At 44.6% G+C, this 21,678-nt stretch overlaps 1 protein-coding gene across 2 annotated transcripts in view; it reads left to right on the forward strand.

The window, feature by feature from the left end:
* NFATC3 (nuclear factor of activated T cells 3) overlaps positions 1–17,504 on the forward strand; it is an 85,068-nt gene extending 67,564 nt beyond the window's left edge. The window contains exons 9-10 of one of the 2 annotated variants that reach the window (XM_083164574.1): positions 3,996–5,012; positions 8,135–12,035. In XM_083164574.1, coding sequence (XP_083020700.1) covers positions 3,996–5,012; positions 8,135–8,202 — 1,085 coding nt within the window. In that variant the 3' untranslated portion in view covers positions 8,203–12,035. Of the gene's footprint in view, positions 1–3,995; positions 5,013–8,134; positions 12,036–15,547 lie in introns of those variants that run through there. The other variant, XM_083164573.1, reaches the window with a different exon arrangement.
* Positions 17,505–21,678: the final 4,174 nt, after the last annotated feature.

Genomic DNA, 21,678 nt, shown 5'->3' on the forward strand with positions numbered 1-21,678 from the left:
ATGTATCACATGACCTAACTGGGAGGGTAACTCACATGATCTGATTTTGGAGATTCAAAGGATAAAGAATTATATATGATCCGTATTCATCCAGGTGTATATAGGAACGGACAGTGAGGACAGAGCTATAAAGCGAATATCTTAGTATATCTGTGATTGTTTTATTTCTTTTTAATTAATTATTTTTTATGTTATTTCCCTCTACATTAAATTATTCTATTGATTTTGCGGTACTTATGTAGTAACTGGGCTGCCGATTTTGAAATCGGGTCCATCGCATCGCATCGCACCCGACCAAATCGCATGCGATGCGATGCGATGCGATGGACCCGATTTTTCCATAGGATTCAATGTTAAAATGGACTGAGTCCATTTTAACATGGAATTCAATGGGAAAAAGGGGTCCTTTTCATACCCCTACTATCCAAGTGGGCATGGAGTTGGATATAAACCTGTGGCGAGCGTAGCGAGCCACCGAGCCCGAAGCGTGGCGAGCGTAGCGAGCCCCGCGAGGGGACACAGAATACCGTCCCCTCGCGGGGCTCGCTTCGCTCGCCACGCTTCGGGCTCGGTGGCTCGCTACGCTCGCCACAGGTTTATATCCAACTCCATGCCCACTTGGATAGTAGGGGTATGAAAAGGACCCCTTTTTCCCATTGAATTCCATGTTAAAATGGACTCAGTCCATTTTAACATTGAATCCTATGGAAAAATCGGGTCATCGCATCGCATCTGATTGTATGCCTTAACTTAAGGCATACAATCAAAAAATCGGCAGCCCAGATACTACATAAGTACCGATTTTGCTAATGTGAAGTCAATCCAACGGTATCTGAGTTCTCATTTTAGCGCTGCTTATTCCCCTTTTTTCTGTTTCTCCGGTTTGACACCTCAAAGCGCCTCCATTGGTTCCCTGTCACATACCTCTTTGTAAGGTGAAAAGGGCACCTCTCCATTTACCAATCTGTGCACATAATACTGTGTTAGGGATACGGTCACTAGGTCGACATGACTGAAGGTCAACATGGGGTTAAGTCGACAGGGTTATTAGGTTAACACAAACATTAGGTCGACATAGGAAGGTTGACATGGGGTTTTTCACTTTTTTTTTTTTTGAGCCGACGTGCCAACAGGCGGTATTTCTTGCCCTACCATCCACTAGGACGTGGAGGGAGAAGGAAATAGTTCCCGAAGCATGGCGAGCGGACTCGGTGCTACATTTTGGTGTCCCTGTTGACTGTTAACCTTCCCCATGTCAACCTAATGCTTGTGTCGACCTAATGACCCTGTTGACCTAACCCCATGTCGACCTAGTTGGCCTATGTTTAAGTCACTGTTCTGCAGTTATCAAAAATAAATAAAGCCGTGTTCATGGAGTCTGGAATCGGTATATGTGTAAGAGTGTGTGTGTGTGTGTGTGTGTGTGTGTGTGTTTTGGGGCCACGCATGCCCTTTTGTTTGTCAAGGTGAGAGAACAAGCAACATGTACATCAGCTTACCTTTAATGCCTAGTGATGGACTCCCTCCACCACACGCTGTGAACGCCGCAGTGAGGTGAAGCCGGAGCTAGTCACACGCAGTTCCGGTCCAGCTTCCCTGCTAGTCGCCGACGGGTAACCATAGTAACCTGGCCGGCATCCGTTCCTCTCGATCACTGCTCCAAAACACCCCTACAGTGGTGGGAAAGACTGATTATATTAGCCGGGCGTCCGGTATGTAGTTAGAGTAGAAGCGCTGTTAGAATCAGCGTAGTATTCCCGTGGCCAGCGCAGTCAGTCAGAAGTAGCGTAGTTTTCCCACTAGCGGCCCTGTCAGAATCAGCGTAGTGTTCCCGCGGCCGCGTAGGCAGCGCCTGTCAGAATCAGCGTAGCGTTCCCGCGGCCGCGTAGGCAGCGCCTGTCAGAATCAGCGTAGTGTTCCCGCGGCCGCGTAGGCAGCGCCTGTCAGAATCAGCGTAGTGTTCCCGCGGCCGCGTAGGCAGCATCTGTCAGAATCAGCGTAGTATTCCCGTGGCCAGCGCAGTCAGTCAGAAGTAGCGTAGTTTTCCCGCTAGCGGCCCTGTCAGAATCAGCGTAGTGTTCCAGCGGCCGCGTAGGCAGCGTCTGTCAGAATCAGCGTAGTGTTCCCGCGGCCGCGTAGGCAGCGCCTGTCAGAATCAGCGTAGTGTTCCCGCGGCCGCGTAGGCAGCATCTGTCAGAATCAGCGTAGTGTTCCCGTGGCCAGCGCAGTCAGTCAGAAGTAGCGTAGTTTTCCCGCTAGCGGCCCTGTCAGAATCAGCGTAGTGTTCCAGCGGCCGCGTAGGCAGCGTCTGTCAGAATCAGCGTAGTGTTCCCGCGGCCGCGTAGGCAGCGACTGTCAGAATCAGCGTAGTGTTCCCGCGGCCGCGTAGGCAGCATCTGTCAGAATCAGCGTAGTATTCCCGTGGCCAGCGCAGTCAGTCAGAAGTAGCGTAGTTTTCCCGCGGCCGCGTAGGCAGCGAGTGTCAGAATCAGCGTAGTGTTCCCGCGGCCGCGTAGGCAGCGTCTGTCAGAATCAGCGTAGTGTTCCCGCGGCCGCGTAGGCAGTGACTGTCAGAATCAGCGTAGTGTTCCCGCGGCCGCGTAGGCAGCGTCTGTCAGAATCAGCGTAGTGTTCCCGCTGTGATCTTTTCTCTTTTATTATTAACTAAAATCCAGTTAACACATGTCATTTCTGTCTCAGATGTATGATATGGCAGGTGTGAATGTGTTCCTGAAACACCTCCACTATCCACACCAGCCCTCCTGACCTGTTCATACCCCCACTATGCACACCAGCCCGAAGCGTGGCGAGCGGACGCGCTAAACATCCTCCTGACCTGTTCATTCCCCCACTATCCACGTCGGTGTGGAGTTGATTCTATAAAGTGCCCGAAGCGTGGCGTGTGTTCCGTGCCACGCTTTAAGCTCGGTGGCACGATTCTCTCGACACACTTTATAAAATCAACTCCACGCCGGCGTGGATAGTGAGGGTATGAACAGGTCGGGAGGACGTGTAACGCGGGCCTCGCTGCACTCGCCACACTGCCGTGGATAGTGGGGGTTTGAAAATGCCTCCTTTATTGTACATAGGACGCACTTGCGCCCGCATACCCCCTTTATGCATGAGGTGCACGTGCTAATAATTACTGAGACACACCTGCGTCACAGACAACTGGAGCGCCTCCCAGCCAGCGCCCGCATGATCCCCTCTCCGTCTGCCAGTGCAGGGGATCTGGCAGTTACCGGCGCTGTGTGAGATGCGCTCACTAGACTTGGCATGGATGCCGGGGACAGACCCGGGCTGCCGCAGAGTCACTGCGCTAACTACGCTAGGCAGCTCTTGGCCTACACTGACAGTGTAGCTAGCCTATGCCTGCGTACGTATGCTAATTGGGCGCCCGGCTAATACACAAGTACCAAATGTTTTAACGTATATTTTTTTCATGCACTGGAAGAGTAGGCCTTCCTATCATAATAATGTTTTATATTTGACAGTTTTTCTGATTTTCCACACATCTCCTTCACAATCAATAGAGGGGTGATTGATTGATTATCTCTAGAAGTGACCTTTTTGAAAATGTTTTTCTTATCTACCTCAGGTTCATTCAGATTTCTGTTACTACAATTGTATTCCGGTGTCCTGTTCTCTTTTTCACACTCTTATTTTTAATGTATTCGTAATGAAGCTAGATGCATAAGCCTACATTAATGCTGATTACATACAACTGGTTTTCACCCCTTTGGCACTAAAATCTAAATACTAGGTATTGGGGAAGGGACAGAACCGTATATCCCTAGACCCATAGACCAAATTTAGGCAAGGGCCCGGTGCTTTTCCTCTAGTATCCCAGGACTTAACAGCTTCAAATAGCATTTTACTGTGCCACTTAAATGGCTCTGTTCCAGCTGGTTTATTTGTCTTATTAAGTAATGAAATCGTAGTATATTGTATATGACATTACACATCATTGTGATTATTATTTTTTTTTTTAACAGTGTTACTGAAAAGAGAACACACAGAAGAGGAGGATCTTCCAGAAACTTCTGTAGTCTCCGTGCCTCATGTAGTTAGTGCTTCTGGTCAACAACCCTTGCTCTCCCACAGACCTCCTCCTGATCAAAGACCAAACCTTGGCAATCTCATGTCCTCTTTAGATCGGGGTCTTGGATGCCCTACTCAACCTGCCTACTCATCCCTGAACCAAGGACTTCACAATCTGTCACAAGGTAGGAATGGGAGAGCGGAGTGCCTCCCTCCAGCATTACAGCAGTCATATCATGTATCATCTGCTACCAGGTCTTCCTACGCATCTATGCAGTCTAATGTAATGTATAATGGACAGTCAAGTCTTCCTCTGAATTCAGCCTCTGCTCAGGGCTATGAACCACTGTCTTTTCAGCAAGAAGCCGGTATTCCTCACTTGGTTAGCCTTGGCCATCAGTCCTTGGCAATGATACAGTACCCTACTGCCAGCACAGGCACAGCATCCTCATCTCCTACCATCATTGATCCATTGGTCCATGCTGTGCATTCATCACATCTCCAGCAGATTGGCTACCATTGTTCAAACACTGGGCAAAGTTCCATCCCATCAACTTCAAGTCCGTCTGTTGGGCATCAACCACTTCAGCTTCCATCAGTCTCCTATCACCTTTCAAAGCCGGACCCTACCTCCTCTCCTACCAAGGCTGCACCTCATCCATTATCCCATTCACCACTGCCCAGTCCATCTTCTCCTCAGTTGCAACTAATGCCTTACCAGTCCCCCACATCCAATACACAAACTCCATCACCATCTCCCAACTCCATGGCTCATTCTGGACATCTGTCTCCTCAAACTCAGAGTCCTGGACAGGGTAACCTTCCCTCCACTGTCACTCATGGGCGCCATCAAATTCAGGACTCTTCTCCATTCCATCCTGATGATTCATCTTTATCTGTTAAACCTGAGCCTGAGGACGGTGAGCTGAATTTCCAGACAATTGGCTTGCAGGACATTACTTTGGATGATGGTAAGAAATGCATGTAATGAGTGAAAGTGTCCGTGCCTCTCCCATCCCCAGATTTTGTGTGTATGGATTTTTTTTTTTTTTTGATTCAGTAGATACAATTATACAATTAGGCCAGACATTTTTCAAAGGGGATGCAATTGTGAACTTTTATAGGAAACTAAAGAGTGTTGGCATTTCACGGGATGCAGTTACAATCCCGGCGGTCGGATCCCGACACTTTCTCCCTCTATGGGTGTCGTGGACACCCATAGAGGGAGAATAAATTAGTGTGCCGAGCGTAGCGAGGCACCTGGCCCCGCTGCGTGGCTAACGCAGTGAGCCCGCAAGGTGGGGCGATCCACATCCCCCCCTTGTCGGGATTTCGGGGGTCGGGATTCCAGCATCTGGATTTTGAACGCCGGGATTCCGATCATCAGGATTGAGTACCAATCCCCATTTCACTATACAGCAGGGGTAGCGAACCTTTTTGTGCCAATGACTGTTTGTATGGGGGAAAAATCCTTCGGGGCAATATGTAAAAATGTCTCTTACAAATTGTCCTGCTGCAGCCGTCCCACGCTCCGGCGGCTGCAGCTGAATAGGACTGACAGTCTCCGGCTGCTGTTGATTATGAGGAATTATGAGGAATCTCGCGAGAACTACTGACCTCTCGACTTGACTCCCGGCTAAGCCACTGGCCGGGTGGGAGGGCCACTCAGACCGGCTACGGGGGCCGTATCCGGCCTGAGGTTCCCTACCCCTGCTATACAGGTAGTCTTTACAGGAGACATGCAGTTAAACAAATTTGGCCTATCATTCAACAGCCACACCTGCTTAAAAACGCAGTTATTCAAGGGACAGAAATATGCCTAATAATGAAATCCGATATATCAGATCTAGGTAAACCGTCCCCTGAACATGTTGAGTAGAGCGGTTATGTGACATGCAGTTACAACATTAAACATCCTTATACAGATCCTAAGTTTAAAATTAAATACTATATGAAATGATGAAATGTACCGTGCACCTGAAAAGTATTCACAGCGCTTCATTTTTTCCCACATTTTTTCCCACATTTTGTTATGTTACAGCCTTATTTCAAAATGGAATAAATTGATTTCTCTCTCAAAATTGTACACACATTCACATTACCCCATAATGACAACATCCAGAAAAGATTTTGAGATTTTTGAAAATTTATACAAAATAAAAAACTAAGAAATCACGTATTCACAGCCTTTACTCGATACTTTGTTTATGAACTGTTGGCAGCAATTACAGCAGGCATTCCCAACCACGGTCCTCAAGGCACACCAACAGTGCAGGTTTTAGTGATATCCAGGCTTTAGCACAGATGGTTTAATCAGAATCACTCAGGTACTAATTAAGTCACCTGTGCTCAAGCCTGGATATCACTACAACCTGCACTGTTCATATCTTAGCTGTGTGCTTAGGGTCATTGTCCTGCTGAAAGATGAACGGTCACCCCAGTCTGAAGTCGAGCGCACTGGAACAGTATTTCATCCAGAATGTTTCTGTACATTGCTGCATTTATCCTGGCAAAAAAGACGCTGCTTTGCCAGTCAACCAGAATGAGGGCCTTTGTCTGTTACCTATGAGTGAGTGACGATATTGGTAATGCTTATGTTTACCATTATTGCTCTAAAGAATCGCTTTCTCATTATAGCCATATAAGTAGGATTTGTAGTTGTTTTTTTATCTGTTTACTTTGTGCTGCTTGATCTGATGTCACTTCCGGGGGTGTAAACCTCTCTATGGATCTGGGTATTTAAACTGGCCTGGATCGGCACTTTGGTGGATGGCTGCCTGGATGCTTGATGTTTTATACTTCTTTGAAGTGGTCCTGATGATGATGATGATCTGTTTGGATATTTTGACCCAATTTCTTGCACAGTACGTGAAACCCCGAGGGTGACTGCAGATTTGTCACTCTCATGGAGTGAGATTAATGTCACTCACAAAATGGTGGAGCTGCCAATTCACAGATTTATGTGCCCACTGGAATGCACACCTGCAGTCTGTGTTCCTCCATCTTTGCACTCTGTCCTCTCTTATCTGTGTCACTGTGTTCCCCTATTCATGCCATTTTGTCCAACCCAATTTATATCTGTCATTTCACACCCATACAGCTTTTGTTCCCCTCACCATAGAGGTCACTCAGTTTACCCACAACCTAGTCAGTCCTCAACCCTAGTCAGTGCCCACATAGACTTACAATATATGTATGTAAATATTGATTGAAAAAGGAAATAGTTGATAAGAAAAGCATTGAGTGTCAACATGTCTAAGAATATGGTAACATTATGTGGGGTCTGATGGTATGTGAGTTTTGATTGGGCAATGGGCCTGATAATGGAAATGGTATATGACAAACATGAGGTAATGGTACACATTGGAGTCTGATTGGAATGTAAGGGAGAGAGTAGGATGTAGGGTGGTGTTAAATGGAGACCTGGGTATATATTTAGAAAGCTGACTTGGGAGATGATTGGTCTGGCTCCAGACTGAGGGTGGCGTTAGGGAGAGGGTAGTATGGACTGAGCATTAGATGGAGTATGATGGGTTTGGCTGTTAGGTGGAAGGTTTGTGGGTGCAGAACATTTATACTGAATAAGATGGATGTGAGGAGGCTGGAAGATGAATGGAACCCAGCAGGGTGGTGGGTACTGAGCTGGATGAGTGTGTCACATAACTGCTCAGACATTCCGTTGCACTGAGAATACCTACCTGTGAATTGGCAGTGACACCATTTTGTGCGAAAGCAATATAACTCCATGACCATGCTAAACCTGCAGGTACAGGCTTTTTTGGCTTACCATATCTGTATTAAACCAGGAACATATTCCTTAGGTGTTGGCCTTCATGATAAGAATTGACTTATTTTTTTGAGATTTTGTAGTTTTTTGAAATTGTGGGTTATATGTAAGAGACCTGAATAGAACTTCTGAAACCGTTTTTTGTTTGTTTTTTTTCTATAGAATTTTTAATACAAAAATGTTGGTGTGAATTGTTATAGTATGTTATATCCTACTAAGTGCAATCATGATTAGATACATTTTGGTAATTTGGCCGCTGGTCATGAGTATTGTAAAGGTGTAATACATACAACTTTGTTATTTCAGGGGCCAGTGGTAGGACCCTACAATCTAGTATGTGGACAATCATGGTTACTAAACAAAGTACTGACTAAAAAATAAATAGTTGTCATGGTTTGGACTTGACCTTTTTTTTTTTTCTACCGTAAGATGGACAAGAACAACTGTGCTTTCCTGCACATCAATGCTACTTTATTTTTAGCAAGCTAAGCTTAGGACTGAAAGCTGAAACATTCTCCTCAGCACTGCATGTTACTAAATATACCTACAGTACATACTTGAATGCAGCACGCCTTGTTGCTTTGGCTAACTATTTTTATATCAAAATAAAGGTCCAGATTGGTTTTGTAAAATAAAAATTCAGTCAATTTACTAAGCTGCCATGTTTGATGCGTGCAAGGATCAGCCAGATCCGTGCAGTGCTTCTAATATGTAAAAATGGTGCTCCTTGATTGGCCTCCAAATGAGAAGTCACATGAAGTCCCTCCAGTCAGGCGAAGAGAATACATGATTTTCTTTCGTTCATTTTGGTTTGGGACCTTGATTTGTTTTTTTATTATTTATTTGGGGGAGTTTTGAATAAAAACAATAATCTTTTCCATATGCACGAGTGTTTGGTGACACCCACACATGAATTCAAACTACACGTAGGCTTTTGTTGGGCAATCTGTCAGTAGGATATTTCCAAAATACACCCCTTGTCTATCTTAGATTGGGAGCAATGTTATAGAAGAATGTCACGTGGCAACCAGCAACATAGAATCCTTAGGGTGAGAACTTGAAAAATGCCAGAACTTTTTGCTGTTTGCTTAGAAAACAGACTAGTACTCAAAAGATCCTCATAGACATATATCCCAAAAAATTAATCCTCACATAACTAAATTCATAAGCCACTATTGTGAAGGTCAATAATAGTTAGCAGGACCCTTCCAGGACAACAGCAGGTCATCAATGTGTATGAAAAAGAATCCTATCCGCCACATTGAGATCCGCGAAAAAGACTTTCTCCTCAGCTTGAAACATGAAAACGTTTGCATATGAGGGGGAAACCGCTGCCCCATTGCAAAACCCATTTGTCATTATTAAAAGGAGAGGTGATAATCATGGGAGACTTTAATCTACCTGATGTAAACTGGGAGACGCCTGTTGCAAGTTCCACCAGAAGTAGGGACATGCTGAATTCCTTGCAAGGAGCATCCCTCCAGCAATTGGTGAGGGAGCCCACTCGTAAGGACGCAATATTAGACTTAATACTTACAAATGGTAATTTTAGGGAAAGAAACTTTGTACTTTTTCTTTCCCTAAAATTGCATGTTCATTTACTCTCAGGGGAGCACCTCCACTAGCCATTGAACTTAATATTCAGGCACCCCATTAAAAATATTGTGGATCTATAACTGTTTAAACATTCTGAATCTATATTCGTGTTTAGGCTTGTGCACCGGTATCACCCCAATCCCCTCCCCCTCTAAAACATACTTACAAATGGTGACAGAATATCTGACATAAATGTGGGTGAAAATCTGGGATCCAGTGACCATCAAGCAGTATGGTTCAAAATAAAGACAGAGACCGACTCATCGCACACAAAAACAAAGGTGTTAGATTTTAGGTAGGCTGATTTTGTAGAGATGGGAAACTCTGTAAGGGATTCTTTGGCAGAGTGGAGGAACTTGGAAGGAGTGCAGGATAAGTGGGACAAATTTAAAAATGCAATTCTAAAAGCAACAGAACTTTTGTGTCAAACGAGTTAGGAAAAACACAAGAAAAAGGAAGCCATTGTGGGTTGCAAAAGAAGTAGCAAGTATTATGAAAACAAAAAAGTTGGCCTTTAAGAAATGTAAGCAGACGCAGAAGAATGAGGACAAAGAGGTGTATCTTGTTAGACAGAAGGAGGCGAAGAAGGTAATCAGATGTGCAAAAGCACAGGCTGAAGAGAAAATGGCCCAATCAGTGGGTAAAGGGGGGAAAACTTTTTTTAGGTATGTAAGTGAAAGGAGAAAAACAAAAAGTGGAATAATTAGACTAAAGACAGAGTGGAAGTTTTCTTGAGGGGGACAATGTAATAGCAGATAATATTAATAATTATTTCTGCTCAGTATTCACTGCTGAAAGAGAGAGGAAGGGGCCACAGTTAAGTTGCAAGTATAGTCAGAAAACTGAGGGAGAGACAAGTACATTTACAGAGGAGAAAGTCCTCACAGAACTCTCAAAACTGAAATCAATGGGGCCAGATGGGATACATCCAAGGATACTAAAAGAGCTTAAAGGGGAGCTGGTAAAACCAATAACAGAATTATTCAACCAGTCACTAGCTACTGGAGTAATCCCAGAGGACTGGAAAACAGCGAATGTAGTCCCACTGCACACAAGTGGAAGCAAGGAAGAGGTAAGCAACTATCGACCAGTGAGCCTTACATCAGTCGTAGGGAAATTGATGGAAACGCTCTTAAAACAAAGAGTTGTAGAATATCTCAAAACCAGCAATACAGGATCCAAAACAGCATGGGTTTACTGGGGGAAGATCATATCAAACAAATCTTATTGACTTTTTTGACTGGGTGACTAAAGTAATAGATCAAGGTGGGGCTGTAGATGTAGCTTATCTAGACTTTAGTAAAGCTTTTGACACTGTCCCACATAGCAGACTGTTAAATAAACTTGAAAGCTTGGGATTGGATTCTAAGATAGTTGAATGGATAAGAGCGTGGTTGCAGGACAGAAAACGGAGAGTTGTAGTAAACTGAGTACAGTCAAAGGTTACAAGTGGAGTACCCCAGGGACCTGTACTTGGACCGGTGCTTTTTAATATCTTTGTTGGTGATATTGCAAATGGAATTGAGGGTAAAATGTGCCTTTTTGCAGATGACACAAAGGTATGCAACAGGGTAGACACACCAGGAGGGGTAAAACAAATGATTGAGGATCTAGGTAGATTAGAGGAATGATCAAGAGCATGGCAACTACAGTTTAATGCCAAAAAATGCAAAATCATGCACTTGGGTCTCAAAAATCCAAAGACTAAATATAGTATAAATGGCACTAAAATGGAAACTACTGAGGAAGAGAGGGATCTAGGTGTCACTATTTCAGGGGACTTAAAAGCAGGTAAGCAATGTAACAAAGCGATGAAGAAGGCAAGTCAGATGCTTGGTTGCATAGGGAGAGGTATCAGCAGTAGAAAAAAAGAAGTAATAATGCCACTGTATAGGTCATTGGTACGACCTCACCTAGAGTATTGTGTTCAGTTCTGGAGGCCATATCTCCAGAAGGATATAAATACATTAGAGACTGTACAAAGAAGGGCAACTAAAATGGTGCATGGCCTACATCACAAAATGTACTAGGAAAGACTAAAATACCTTAATATGTATACTTTAGACCAGAGAAGGGAAAGGGGGGACATGATAGAAACTTTCACGTATACCAAGGGTTATACCAAGGTACAGGTGGGAGACATTCTTCACAGGAAGAGGAGCAACAGAACACAAGGACATACACTGACACTAGGGGGAGGAAGGTGCAGGTGGGAGACATACCTCACAGGAAGAGGAGCAACAGAACACGAGGACACGCACTGACACTAGAGAGAGAGGAAGATTCAGGGGAAATTTGACGAAGAATTACTTCACAGAAAGAGTAGTAGATAAGTGGAATAGCCTACCATCAGAGGTGGTAGACGCAAATACAGTAGTACAATTTAAACATGCTTGGGATAGGCATATTGATATCCTTACAAAATAAGGATCAAATATGGTTTGAGGTAACATGTTTAAAAAAGGGGCAGACTAGATGGGCCAAGTGGTTCTTATCTGCCGTCAAATTCTATGTTTCTATGTCATTATATAGGAAAACAATCTTAGTAAGGGTTAGATGAAGCAAATAAATTACCAACTCAATCATAGGACCTTTCTATGTGCCATTACCAGTCAAAAAATTCCTAACCGCATGTCAATAGTGAATAGCCATGCATCAGCATCCAGTTTAGGAACTGAGAGTAATTTATTTACCAATGCAGAAGTATCCATGAGACGTTCACGAGCCGGTCCTTTGGGAGGGTACGCTCAGACTTACAGTTCTGATACCTTGAACCTAGAGGTGTGTATCCCCTGACGCTCACACCACCTGATATAGATCCTCCAGACCCGAGGGTAATTTGCAGCTAACACAGGCTTGCGAGCCCTGAGCATAGTCTGGATAACCGCTTCAGAAAACCCCTTCTTCCTTAATAGGGAGGTTTCATAAGCCAGGCCTTCAAATTGAGCCGAGCTAGGAGCAGGTGTAGAAATGGTCCTTGTTTTAGTAAGCCCGGCCAAAGAGGAAGACGCCAAGAGTCCGTCTACAACCGCAGTATATCTAAATACCACGACCTCCTGGGCCAGTCCGGTGCAATCACAATGGTTTGTACCCTCTGGAACCTCACTCTCTTCAGTACCCGTGGAATCATGGGGAATGGAGGAAACATGTAGGCAAGATTGAAATGCCATGGAACTGTCATGGCATCCACTGCCCAAATGGTCGGATCCCTGGTCCGAGAGCAGAACCTGGGAACCTGACAGTTGTTCCTGGATGCCATCAAGTCTACGTCTGGGAGACACCATCTCCCACTCCCTCCAGTAGCTCTGCCCTGCTGAGGAGATCCGCTTCTATATTCCGGTTCCCCGGAATAAACACAGCCGACGGAGCAGGAATGTTCACCTCTGCCCACCTAAAAAACCTCAAGACTTACTGCATTGACATCCTGCTGCGAGTCCAGCCCGGGTCATACAGTACATATGTACATTAATAATGGACACAGTTGGGTGGGGGGGGGTGGGGATTGGGGGCGATATCTACTAATGGACAAAAAAGGGGGGTGGGTCATAATCATAAAAATAAAAAACAAATAGTTATTCCTCACTAGTAGCATTCCTCACAGTGAAGAATTCACTGCACAGACCACAAGGTAAATTTGCACCCAGCCTCCAGCCAGCAATGTGTAATGGGCATAATGTATTGTCATATTCTGTAATGGGCATTACGGTGTGTTACATAATGTGTAATGCCACCTATTTGTGAAGCCACTCCCCCCTTTCACTGCGCGGCTTTGCCGCGCAAGGTCCCGGCTACTGCAGGTGGGCCTGTTTGTTCAAAATGCCAGGGCCAATTTTTGGTCCCAGTCTGGCCCTGCTTACCGCCTTAACACATCCTTCAACTATTTTGTCCACTGGATCTTTAAAGGCCACACCACCTTGAACAGTTAATGCCGTGGCTTTAGACAACCTGGCCACAGGCACATCTACTAAAGGGATTTTCTCCCATAATTTAACATGTTCCTCCGGCATCGGGTACATGTTAGCAAACCTTTTATACATAAGGAGCTTCTTGTCAGGGGATTTCCATGCCTCTCCCAGCAAGGAAACCATGCCCTCATCAGAGGGGAACGTCACAGTATCACTGTGAACTCTCTTAGAAACACAATGTGCAGGCACTCTATCCTCCTCTGACAAGTTTAAGGTCTGCTTAACCACAAGGATCAAATCCTCAATGCCACGGACCGAAGCTTGAACTTCTTCTTTCTGGTCCCAAAAGGCATCCTCTGCACACACACCCTCCTCATCAGAATCTAATTTCAACAGGGGAGGTGTAGATAATGGGTGTCTATGGAACAATTTGCCAGATCCTCTGAGAGTAATTCTCCTAAACGCATTCATTTTTTGAACGCTCTGTGCAGTGTCCTGCAACATTACTGGGTCCCCCTGAGATGGGGTAACGGAGCCCACCAAAGTTTGGGAGGATGAACGAGGGCCAGGAGACTTAACTAGGTCATCTCTCTGCCTATTCAAAGCCTTCACCAAGGCACTCCTAGACCTCCCCAACGCAGCTGCCCACACAGGTTCAGACTGCTCAGACCTCTGGGCTTGCGTTCCACTGGGCTCAGACTCACATAAGGGGCACAAATCCCCCCCTGATCCATCTGTTCACATGTTAATTTTACACAACAAAACTTGCAGTTGACTAACAAGGCAGTCGCTCCCTCCCCCACAGCAGCAGCACTACACCCTTCAGTCCTGAAATAACCACAGTGCACAATGTCAGGCAATTGCACAGAACAATATACTCAGTGTACTTATCTGTCTGCTTTGCTGCCAGTGATCCTCTGTGATCAGCGGGGAAAGCGCTGCCCAAGGAGAAACTTTCCTCTGCACTTTAATGAAAGCCTTGCTTCAGCTCCGCGGCCTGGAGAGAAATGGCGCCAGCAGGAAGAGACCAAGTCTCTGCTTCAGCGGGGAAGGAAGCCTAATGGTGCCATTTCCCCCTTTAGCCGCTCCCACCAGTGTTTCTGCTCACCTCCAGTGCCTCCCTTCTTCATGGGATCACTTGGAAGCGTCCAGCAGCACTGGACTTCCTATAATAGGCTTCACCTCCCCATAGGGATTTTAGCCTATAAACTCTTCAAAGAGGGACTGTGTGCAGTCCCTCTGCACACAGAGAGCTGACAGGACACGCTACTGTCAGCCTCTGCTGCGCTCTCAGCTCTTCTAAAAGAAGTAACACTGGAAAAAAACTAGTGAAATTTTAAAAATAAAAAACCCTAGATCCTCTACTCCAGGAAAAAAAGCAAAAAAGAAACGGCTGCAGCCGGTCAGCACAGCACCCAATCCTGTGGGCACCTAAAACAAACTGAAGTATCCTGGGATGCAGAAGTTGCAGAAGGGAGGAGCCTGCTCTCAAAATCAGTCGGCATAGGTGCCTTGCTCCTGCGGACCCTCCTACATCCCAAGGTTAGCTGTCACCAGGATGGACGAAAGAGAAATTACATTTGTACTTTAATCCCTTCAGTGGCAGTCCTGGAAATTTTCCGGGCTTGCCACAAATCTACAGGTGTGTTCCAGTGGTGCCAGCAGGTGTGCACCACTGTCGCATCACCTCACCAGCGACCCCCATTAGGCCGCTCCCTCCCCCCCACCCCTTCTCCTCACCTTCACACGTCGGAGCTCCCCTGCCACCGCCATTACTTCGGGAGAGACGGTGGCAGGATCGGGGTTGTTCGGCACGACTTGGGATCACTCGGGCGCCCGAGTCCTCCCGAGCCACCCCGAACATCCCTGAGCCTGCTATGATCGGCAGCGGCAGGGGAGCTCCGCTGAAGACCGCTGGAGAGAGGGGCTGGGGGGGGGGGGGGCCTCACAGGAGGGGAGGGGAGCGCTCTGACTCATCTACCCTATCAGTGGCCGGTTTTTATGGGACAGGAAAAATCTGTCCTGTTTAGGTACTCCTGCCCCAGAAAATCCCACCACTGAAGGGGGTTAATAGCTTTTCCTGCATTGATCATTTGGTTTATACAATGATTTTACTTAGTTTGATTTAAAATGACGACATTGTTGCCAATGGATGTTGTTAAATGAAAAACTTGTTTATTACTAATTCTATTTTTTTTTCTTTTATCTCTTATTACAGTGAATGAGATCATAGGACGTGACATGTCACATGGAGCTGAGCGGGTACGGAGAGAATGCCATAAGTGAATGGAGTCAGATGTACTACGTTCTATGGCAATAGTATAGAAGCCCGTCGTTCATACCATTGCACCATGATTCTTGCCTCTGACTTACTGTGCTTCCAGCTATGTTGCCTTTCTTAAGTCTCCTTGAGGAAATGAACTTTTACTCCATACTGTAAATGATGAACGTAACAAGTTGCTGGTTGGTAGTCTTCAGTCCCTCTTCTGTTCATGGAAGGGGGTAGCGGTGTTTGAAATTTTTACTTTGACTTTTATAGACCTGCTGTACATTATTATCCCTAACTGGGACACTTCAGAGTTTTCTAAGGATCACTAGCCTTAAAATAAGCAGCTGCATATTAGAAACACAAATACAGATGTATACAGATACATAGCGGGTTCACGTTGTATTTGCTGTGCGGTGAAGTGTAAGCTGTTTTTCTATAATGAGCCATTTTCCAGCAGAGCTTTCTTGGGTCCTAAGGAAACGAACTGTGTATAGGAATCCGAAGCAACCTCTGCTTTATCCTAAATATTTTAGGTCCTGAAATGTTTAAGATAATCCCATAAATAGGTGTTGGGGGATTTTGCTTTCATACACGAGTAGCTTAAAAAAAAAAAACCTTTTTACAAATGATAAAGATCTATGCTACTAGGTTCAGAGTGTGTTGGGTGTGGTTTTATTTAGTTTTTATTTTCCATCTCATTCAGAAGCTTTATAAATAGTGTAGACCAGTGGTGGCGCTACCTGTGGGCCGCAGCACAGAGCACGCATTGCGTGGGCTGAGTAACACATTAATACTGACCGCTGCTGTGCATTTTCGCAAACCGATCGAGTATCAAATGCTTGGGCTGCAGCGCGATGCCAAACGGCGTAAAAAAATGGGTAATTTTTTTTTTCTTGCAACAGTTTGACAAGTAATTGCATGTAATAGTTTGCTGGTTGCCTGACCCAGGGAATCTTTAGTGCTGGGCATTTTCAAGCTGCCACTGCAGATGCAGTATTTGGCTTCACTTCTGTAATAGCCCACCTCAGACTCTCCCATTGGCTAGTAGTCTAGGTGCTTTCAGAGGAAATGTAAGCGAAGTTATATGCCCCCCCCCCATGCAATGTGTGGTCTGCCCTGCAGTCACCACTGGTGTACACATAGTTCTCCATTTTTGCAGACTGATGTGTTTTTTTGTTTTGTTTTTTTAAATACAAGCATCGGAATTCTTTTTTTTTTCCCCCAATTAACTTCCTTTTACATCTGAGTGTTTTAGACGTAGTTTAATAAAAAAATTCGGTACTTATGTAATATCTGGGCTCCCGGTTTTCTTATGAGACTGTGTCCCCTCGCGGGGCTCGCCACGCTTCGGGCACGGTGGCTCGCTGCGCTCGCCACACTATATAAAATCAACTCCATGCGTAGTTGGATAGTAGGGGTATGAAAAAATGGGGTGCATTTAACATGGGAGTCCAGATAATACATAAGTACCAAAAATTCCTCTGAAACACTAGAGGAAATAAAATAAACCATCAAGTTGAGAGAGTCTGTATATATTTTAGTGTTTTTCATTGGTCCTTAATGTAAGGCGACTGTCGTTTTAGGTTAAGTGGTCCTTTTTAATTTAGTTTAAGGAATATTAGCCCATCTATGTGTTTGTTTGTTTTTTAAATAATGTAATGGTCAATGTTGGAATCATCCATTGTCCTGACGAGGGCATAGATCCATATAAATGTAACCAGGTCCAGCTGACTACAAGTAGTGTGACTGTTAAGAACATGTAATCTGACCATCTGACAATCAAAATGTAGAATGTTTTTAAATTAATGCATTTTATAACAGTAGGAGACATAAAATACTTGTTGCTCTACAACTTTTAATAATGTAACAATGTGAATATTTTGAACCAAAGTAATATTATTCAAATAAAATTTTTGAAACAAAAGCTTCAGCATGGATTAAAAAAAGGGGGGTGCATTGAATAGTTGTGTATAGTAGTGCAAACCAGTCACCATGTTTTCATACCAGTGTTAACTTATGATAGTTTCAGATTCTGATTCAATTTGGTATAATAATTGGTGTAAAGAAAACCCCAATATCTTAGATTAATCTGTATACACTGGCATATAAAGTTATCCAGTTGGTACATATCCATCTTCCTTAGGTATGAAAAAGACGGTAATTTTATTGATTCGCCTGATAGATGTTCTGTGTTAAGTGAATCTGTTAATTTGAACAGGTTGAGAGTGCACCATTTCTAAAAATGGAAATACAAAAAACAAATGATGTATTTAGCCAATTCCAACACATCAAGTAGTACTAGCAACCCAGGGCAGCAGCAGCACTAAAGGGTAATGGTCTGTCGTAAGCTCTGAGGAAGGCCTGTTTGATGATTTAGCAGTAGAATGATGTAATAAATGCCACTGTATACAGTAGGTCATTAGTTTGACCTCATTGAGATTACGGTGTCCAGTTTTAGAGGCCATGCCTCCAGAATATAAATACATTAGAGACTGTACAAAGAAGGGCAATTAATTATACATGGACTACGAAGGGCAATTAATTATACATGGACTACATCACAAAATTTACCCTAAAAGAATAATAAAAAAAATCTCTAGGTTTAGTTTGTAACAGAGCCGGGAAAGGGGGAATATATTTAAAAGTTTTAACCAGGAATTTTATCATGAGATAAAGCATGATTCAAATGAAGAGAAGTCAGAACACGAGGACATGCACTGAAACAAGAGCTCAATGGGCAGGTGCATTGGCCAAATGGTTCTTATCTGCCATCACATTCTATGTTTCCTAAAATGTGTAATCCATCCCTTACCACATTGGTACTCTATGCATGTTTACCATAAAGGGTTATCTAACTTTCCTCTACCTCCCCATGGCAGCCATCAACTGTGGGTTTTCTCCCCTTTTGTGGGTAGTACTTGGAAAGGAAAACAGACACCGACCCCTATATAAGGCTCCGCCTCCTCCTTGGCCCCTGTGTCTTTTTTCCTTTCCCTAACAGGTAGTGCATGGTGAAGCAGGGCATTGGATATGGCTTATCCTGGGCAGACTGGTCGTACCCCAGCCGTCGTTTGATGCGCTCCGGCAGGGGAGGAGATGATGCCAGCCGGCCTTCTGAGGCAGTGAATAGCCTCTTTTGCCGCATGCTGTCCCAGGTGCTGGGCGGCTGCAAGTGGCCGCGTCCTCAGGCGGGCAGTGTGAATCCCCATAGCCGCGCGCACGCCTGGTCAGGGTTAATCCATCAGAGAAACCGGATGGACCCCCTCAGTGGGCGTGGCGCATCTCAGTGACACGAGTGGCTCGGGAGTAAAAGCTGCTGGAATCAGAGACGCTGGCGCAGCCGGAAGCAGTGAGTCCCGGTGCGTGTCGCTGAGTGAGTGATCAAGTTTCCCTATACCACCAATGTATTTTGGTTCTGTGTAGGAGTTGGGAAGCGGAGATGCTGGGCAGCAGGAGCCAGTGCTACCAGGGCACGTGGTCTCACTGGGTAAGTGAGAACAAGCTTCCCTACACCACCAACATATGTGGTTAGGTTACACTGAGGATTGACTTAAAACTAATTTTAATATAAAGTGAGGCAGCATCTGTATCCACCAACATTATGGAGGAGACCACTAAAAAGTGGGGGTAAGCCACCACAGGAACTGTTATGCCCTGTTTGTCATAATCAGAGTTGGATGGTAAGCAGTATGCTTTTTTTTTTTTTTTTTTGTATAATCGGTAGTAGTAAAGGTACCACTGTTACAAACAGGCAGGGGATGGTACTCCAGGTTTTTTGTGGTACAAAAAGCATTGGGGGGATCCAGGACAATCCTGGATTTAAGACTATTAAATCGGTTCGTTCAAGTAAACACCTTCAAGATGGAGTCGATAAGAGCGATCCTGCCGGATCTAAAGCAAAACGTGTATATGACATCAATAGATGCATATCTGCACGTTCCAATCTTTCCAGGTCACCAAAGATTTCTACATTTTTGCCTCAGGGGGGTCAGTTATCAGTTCACAGCCCTACCGTCCGGCCTGGCTATGTCACCAAGGACATTTACCAAAGTGCTGGTAGTCATCGCAAATTTAAGGCGTGAAGGAATGTTAGTTTGGCCATATCTGGACGACATTCTTATTGTGGCAGACACAAGTGAAAATTCACTCAGTGAAATATACGAATAGCCAACTTATCTCGACCCAGCGAGATGTAAAGTTATCTACAAAAAGTAGCAATATAGTCGCTGTTAATAGGTTTCTCATAAGTCTGTAAAACCGTTCCAATATAATAAGATGAGGAAAAAGAAAAAGGTGCGTTGTGGGTAATCGCAATAGTATAATCAGACTGGGTTGTATGAATTGTAAATAAGAGTACAGAATAAGAAAAAGGAAAGAAAAGCAGAAGAGAGAGGGGAACTGACCCTTCCCGAGGATAGGGTGATGAAAGCGGTTTAAAGCTCAAATAATCTAGTGCAGTATTGAGCTGGTCTACCTAAGAGATGGAATCTTTGTATTCCTGCGAGGTCTTATATTCCAGTATGCTTTTTATGCAGGTCTGATACCACCAAGGACAAAGGAGATTTAAAGGCAAAGTATAAAAAGTTACACACGGCCAAGTGTTTACTGTGTGAAAAGGCACTGCCTGACAGGAGTGTTTGTGAATTATGCAAAGTACCTCCGCAAATGCCAATGGCCCAGATGTCTTGGTTAGTAGACCTGCTTAAATATGTGTGTGGTGTCAGCAGCTGTAGGCGGATATGCTTGATGGGATTAGAAGGTCCGATTTCCTCAAAAGCGTGCAAAACATTCAACTGGTGATTTGAGTTCTTATGTGAAGCATCAATGGACTCTGTAAGATTGGTGGCAAGGGCCACCGCTACAACGGCTTTGGTTAGAAGAGCTATCTGGCTGAAGCCATGGGCAGCGAACATTCAATCTAAAAATAAGCTGCTGTATTAACCTTTTAAGGGCGACTATTTGTTTGGTGCCCCATTGGATGAGATCATTACTAGGATCTTGGGGGGGGGGGGGGGGTAGTAAATCGGTCTGGTTGCCCCAGGATAAAGCAGGCAAGTAAGAAAATTCCAACCAGTAGATCTTTTAAGTATCAGCCCCAGGATTTCAGGGATGCTAGAATTTATCTGCCTGGCTGGGGTTACAGAAGAAGCAATTGGTCATCAAGGTTGATTTTTTGTGCCCAAAAAGGAAGAGGGGGTGGACTCTCCTCTTCCCAGAACGCACAATGACTCCAGACCCCAGGCAGTGGGGGCTAGGTTGCTACAATTCAAGAGCGCCAGGGAGAGAGCCACTACGGACAGATGGGTCTTATATAGTGAGAACAGGGTACAAAATAGAATTAAAGAAACATCTTCACATAATCCCCAATACCCGAAGATGTGGAAGACAAAGAAGTGTTATTATCAAGCCTGGAAGAAATGATAAAGCAAAAGGTAGTAGTAAAAGGTACTACTGGCTTCCGCTTTTCCACCTTTTCCCATAATTCCGAGGTTTTCGAGGAAAATTCAAAGAGAGAACATGATGGTGATAGTGGTTTTACCGTATTGGCAGAGGAGAGCATGGTTTCTCAAGCTGCTTCATCTAGCAATAAACAGGCCCTGGAGACTTCCTCAGGCACCAGATCTTCTGATACAAGGCCAAGTTTGTCAGCCGCAGCCCTCGACTTGGAATTTGACGGCGTGGCTGTTGAAGCCAAAACCCTGAGGGGTAAAGGCTTCTCCGGGCCAGTGATAACCTGGGGTGAGGTGATTATTGCAATAATCCATGCAGAAGATGAGACGATAGATTAGATGTTATGTCTTTGTGTAAGGTATGGCCATTTTGGATATTTTTTTTAGACGCATGTATCATGTTTTAAGACAAAGTACTCTCTTTTGTTACCCACATTCAGAGTCCAGGATGACAGACAGCAAGCTTTTGTGTGTGTGTGTGTGTGTGTGCGTGTGTGTAGGATTAAATGTTGTGTTCAACAGTGATAAACAAATTACGTTGGTTCTGTATCAACTACAATTAGTCACTAGATTTATTCATTCAAAATTTTCAGTTTTAGGAGGCGATATAACATCTAAGATGAAACTGTG

The sequence above is a fragment of the Crinia signifera genome, chromosome 11 (assembly GCF_055691185.1).
Source record: "Crinia signifera chromosome 11, ASM5569118v1, whole genome shotgun sequence".
NCBI classification, from domain to species: Eukaryota; Metazoa; Chordata; class Amphibia; order Anura; family Myobatrachidae; genus Crinia; species Crinia signifera.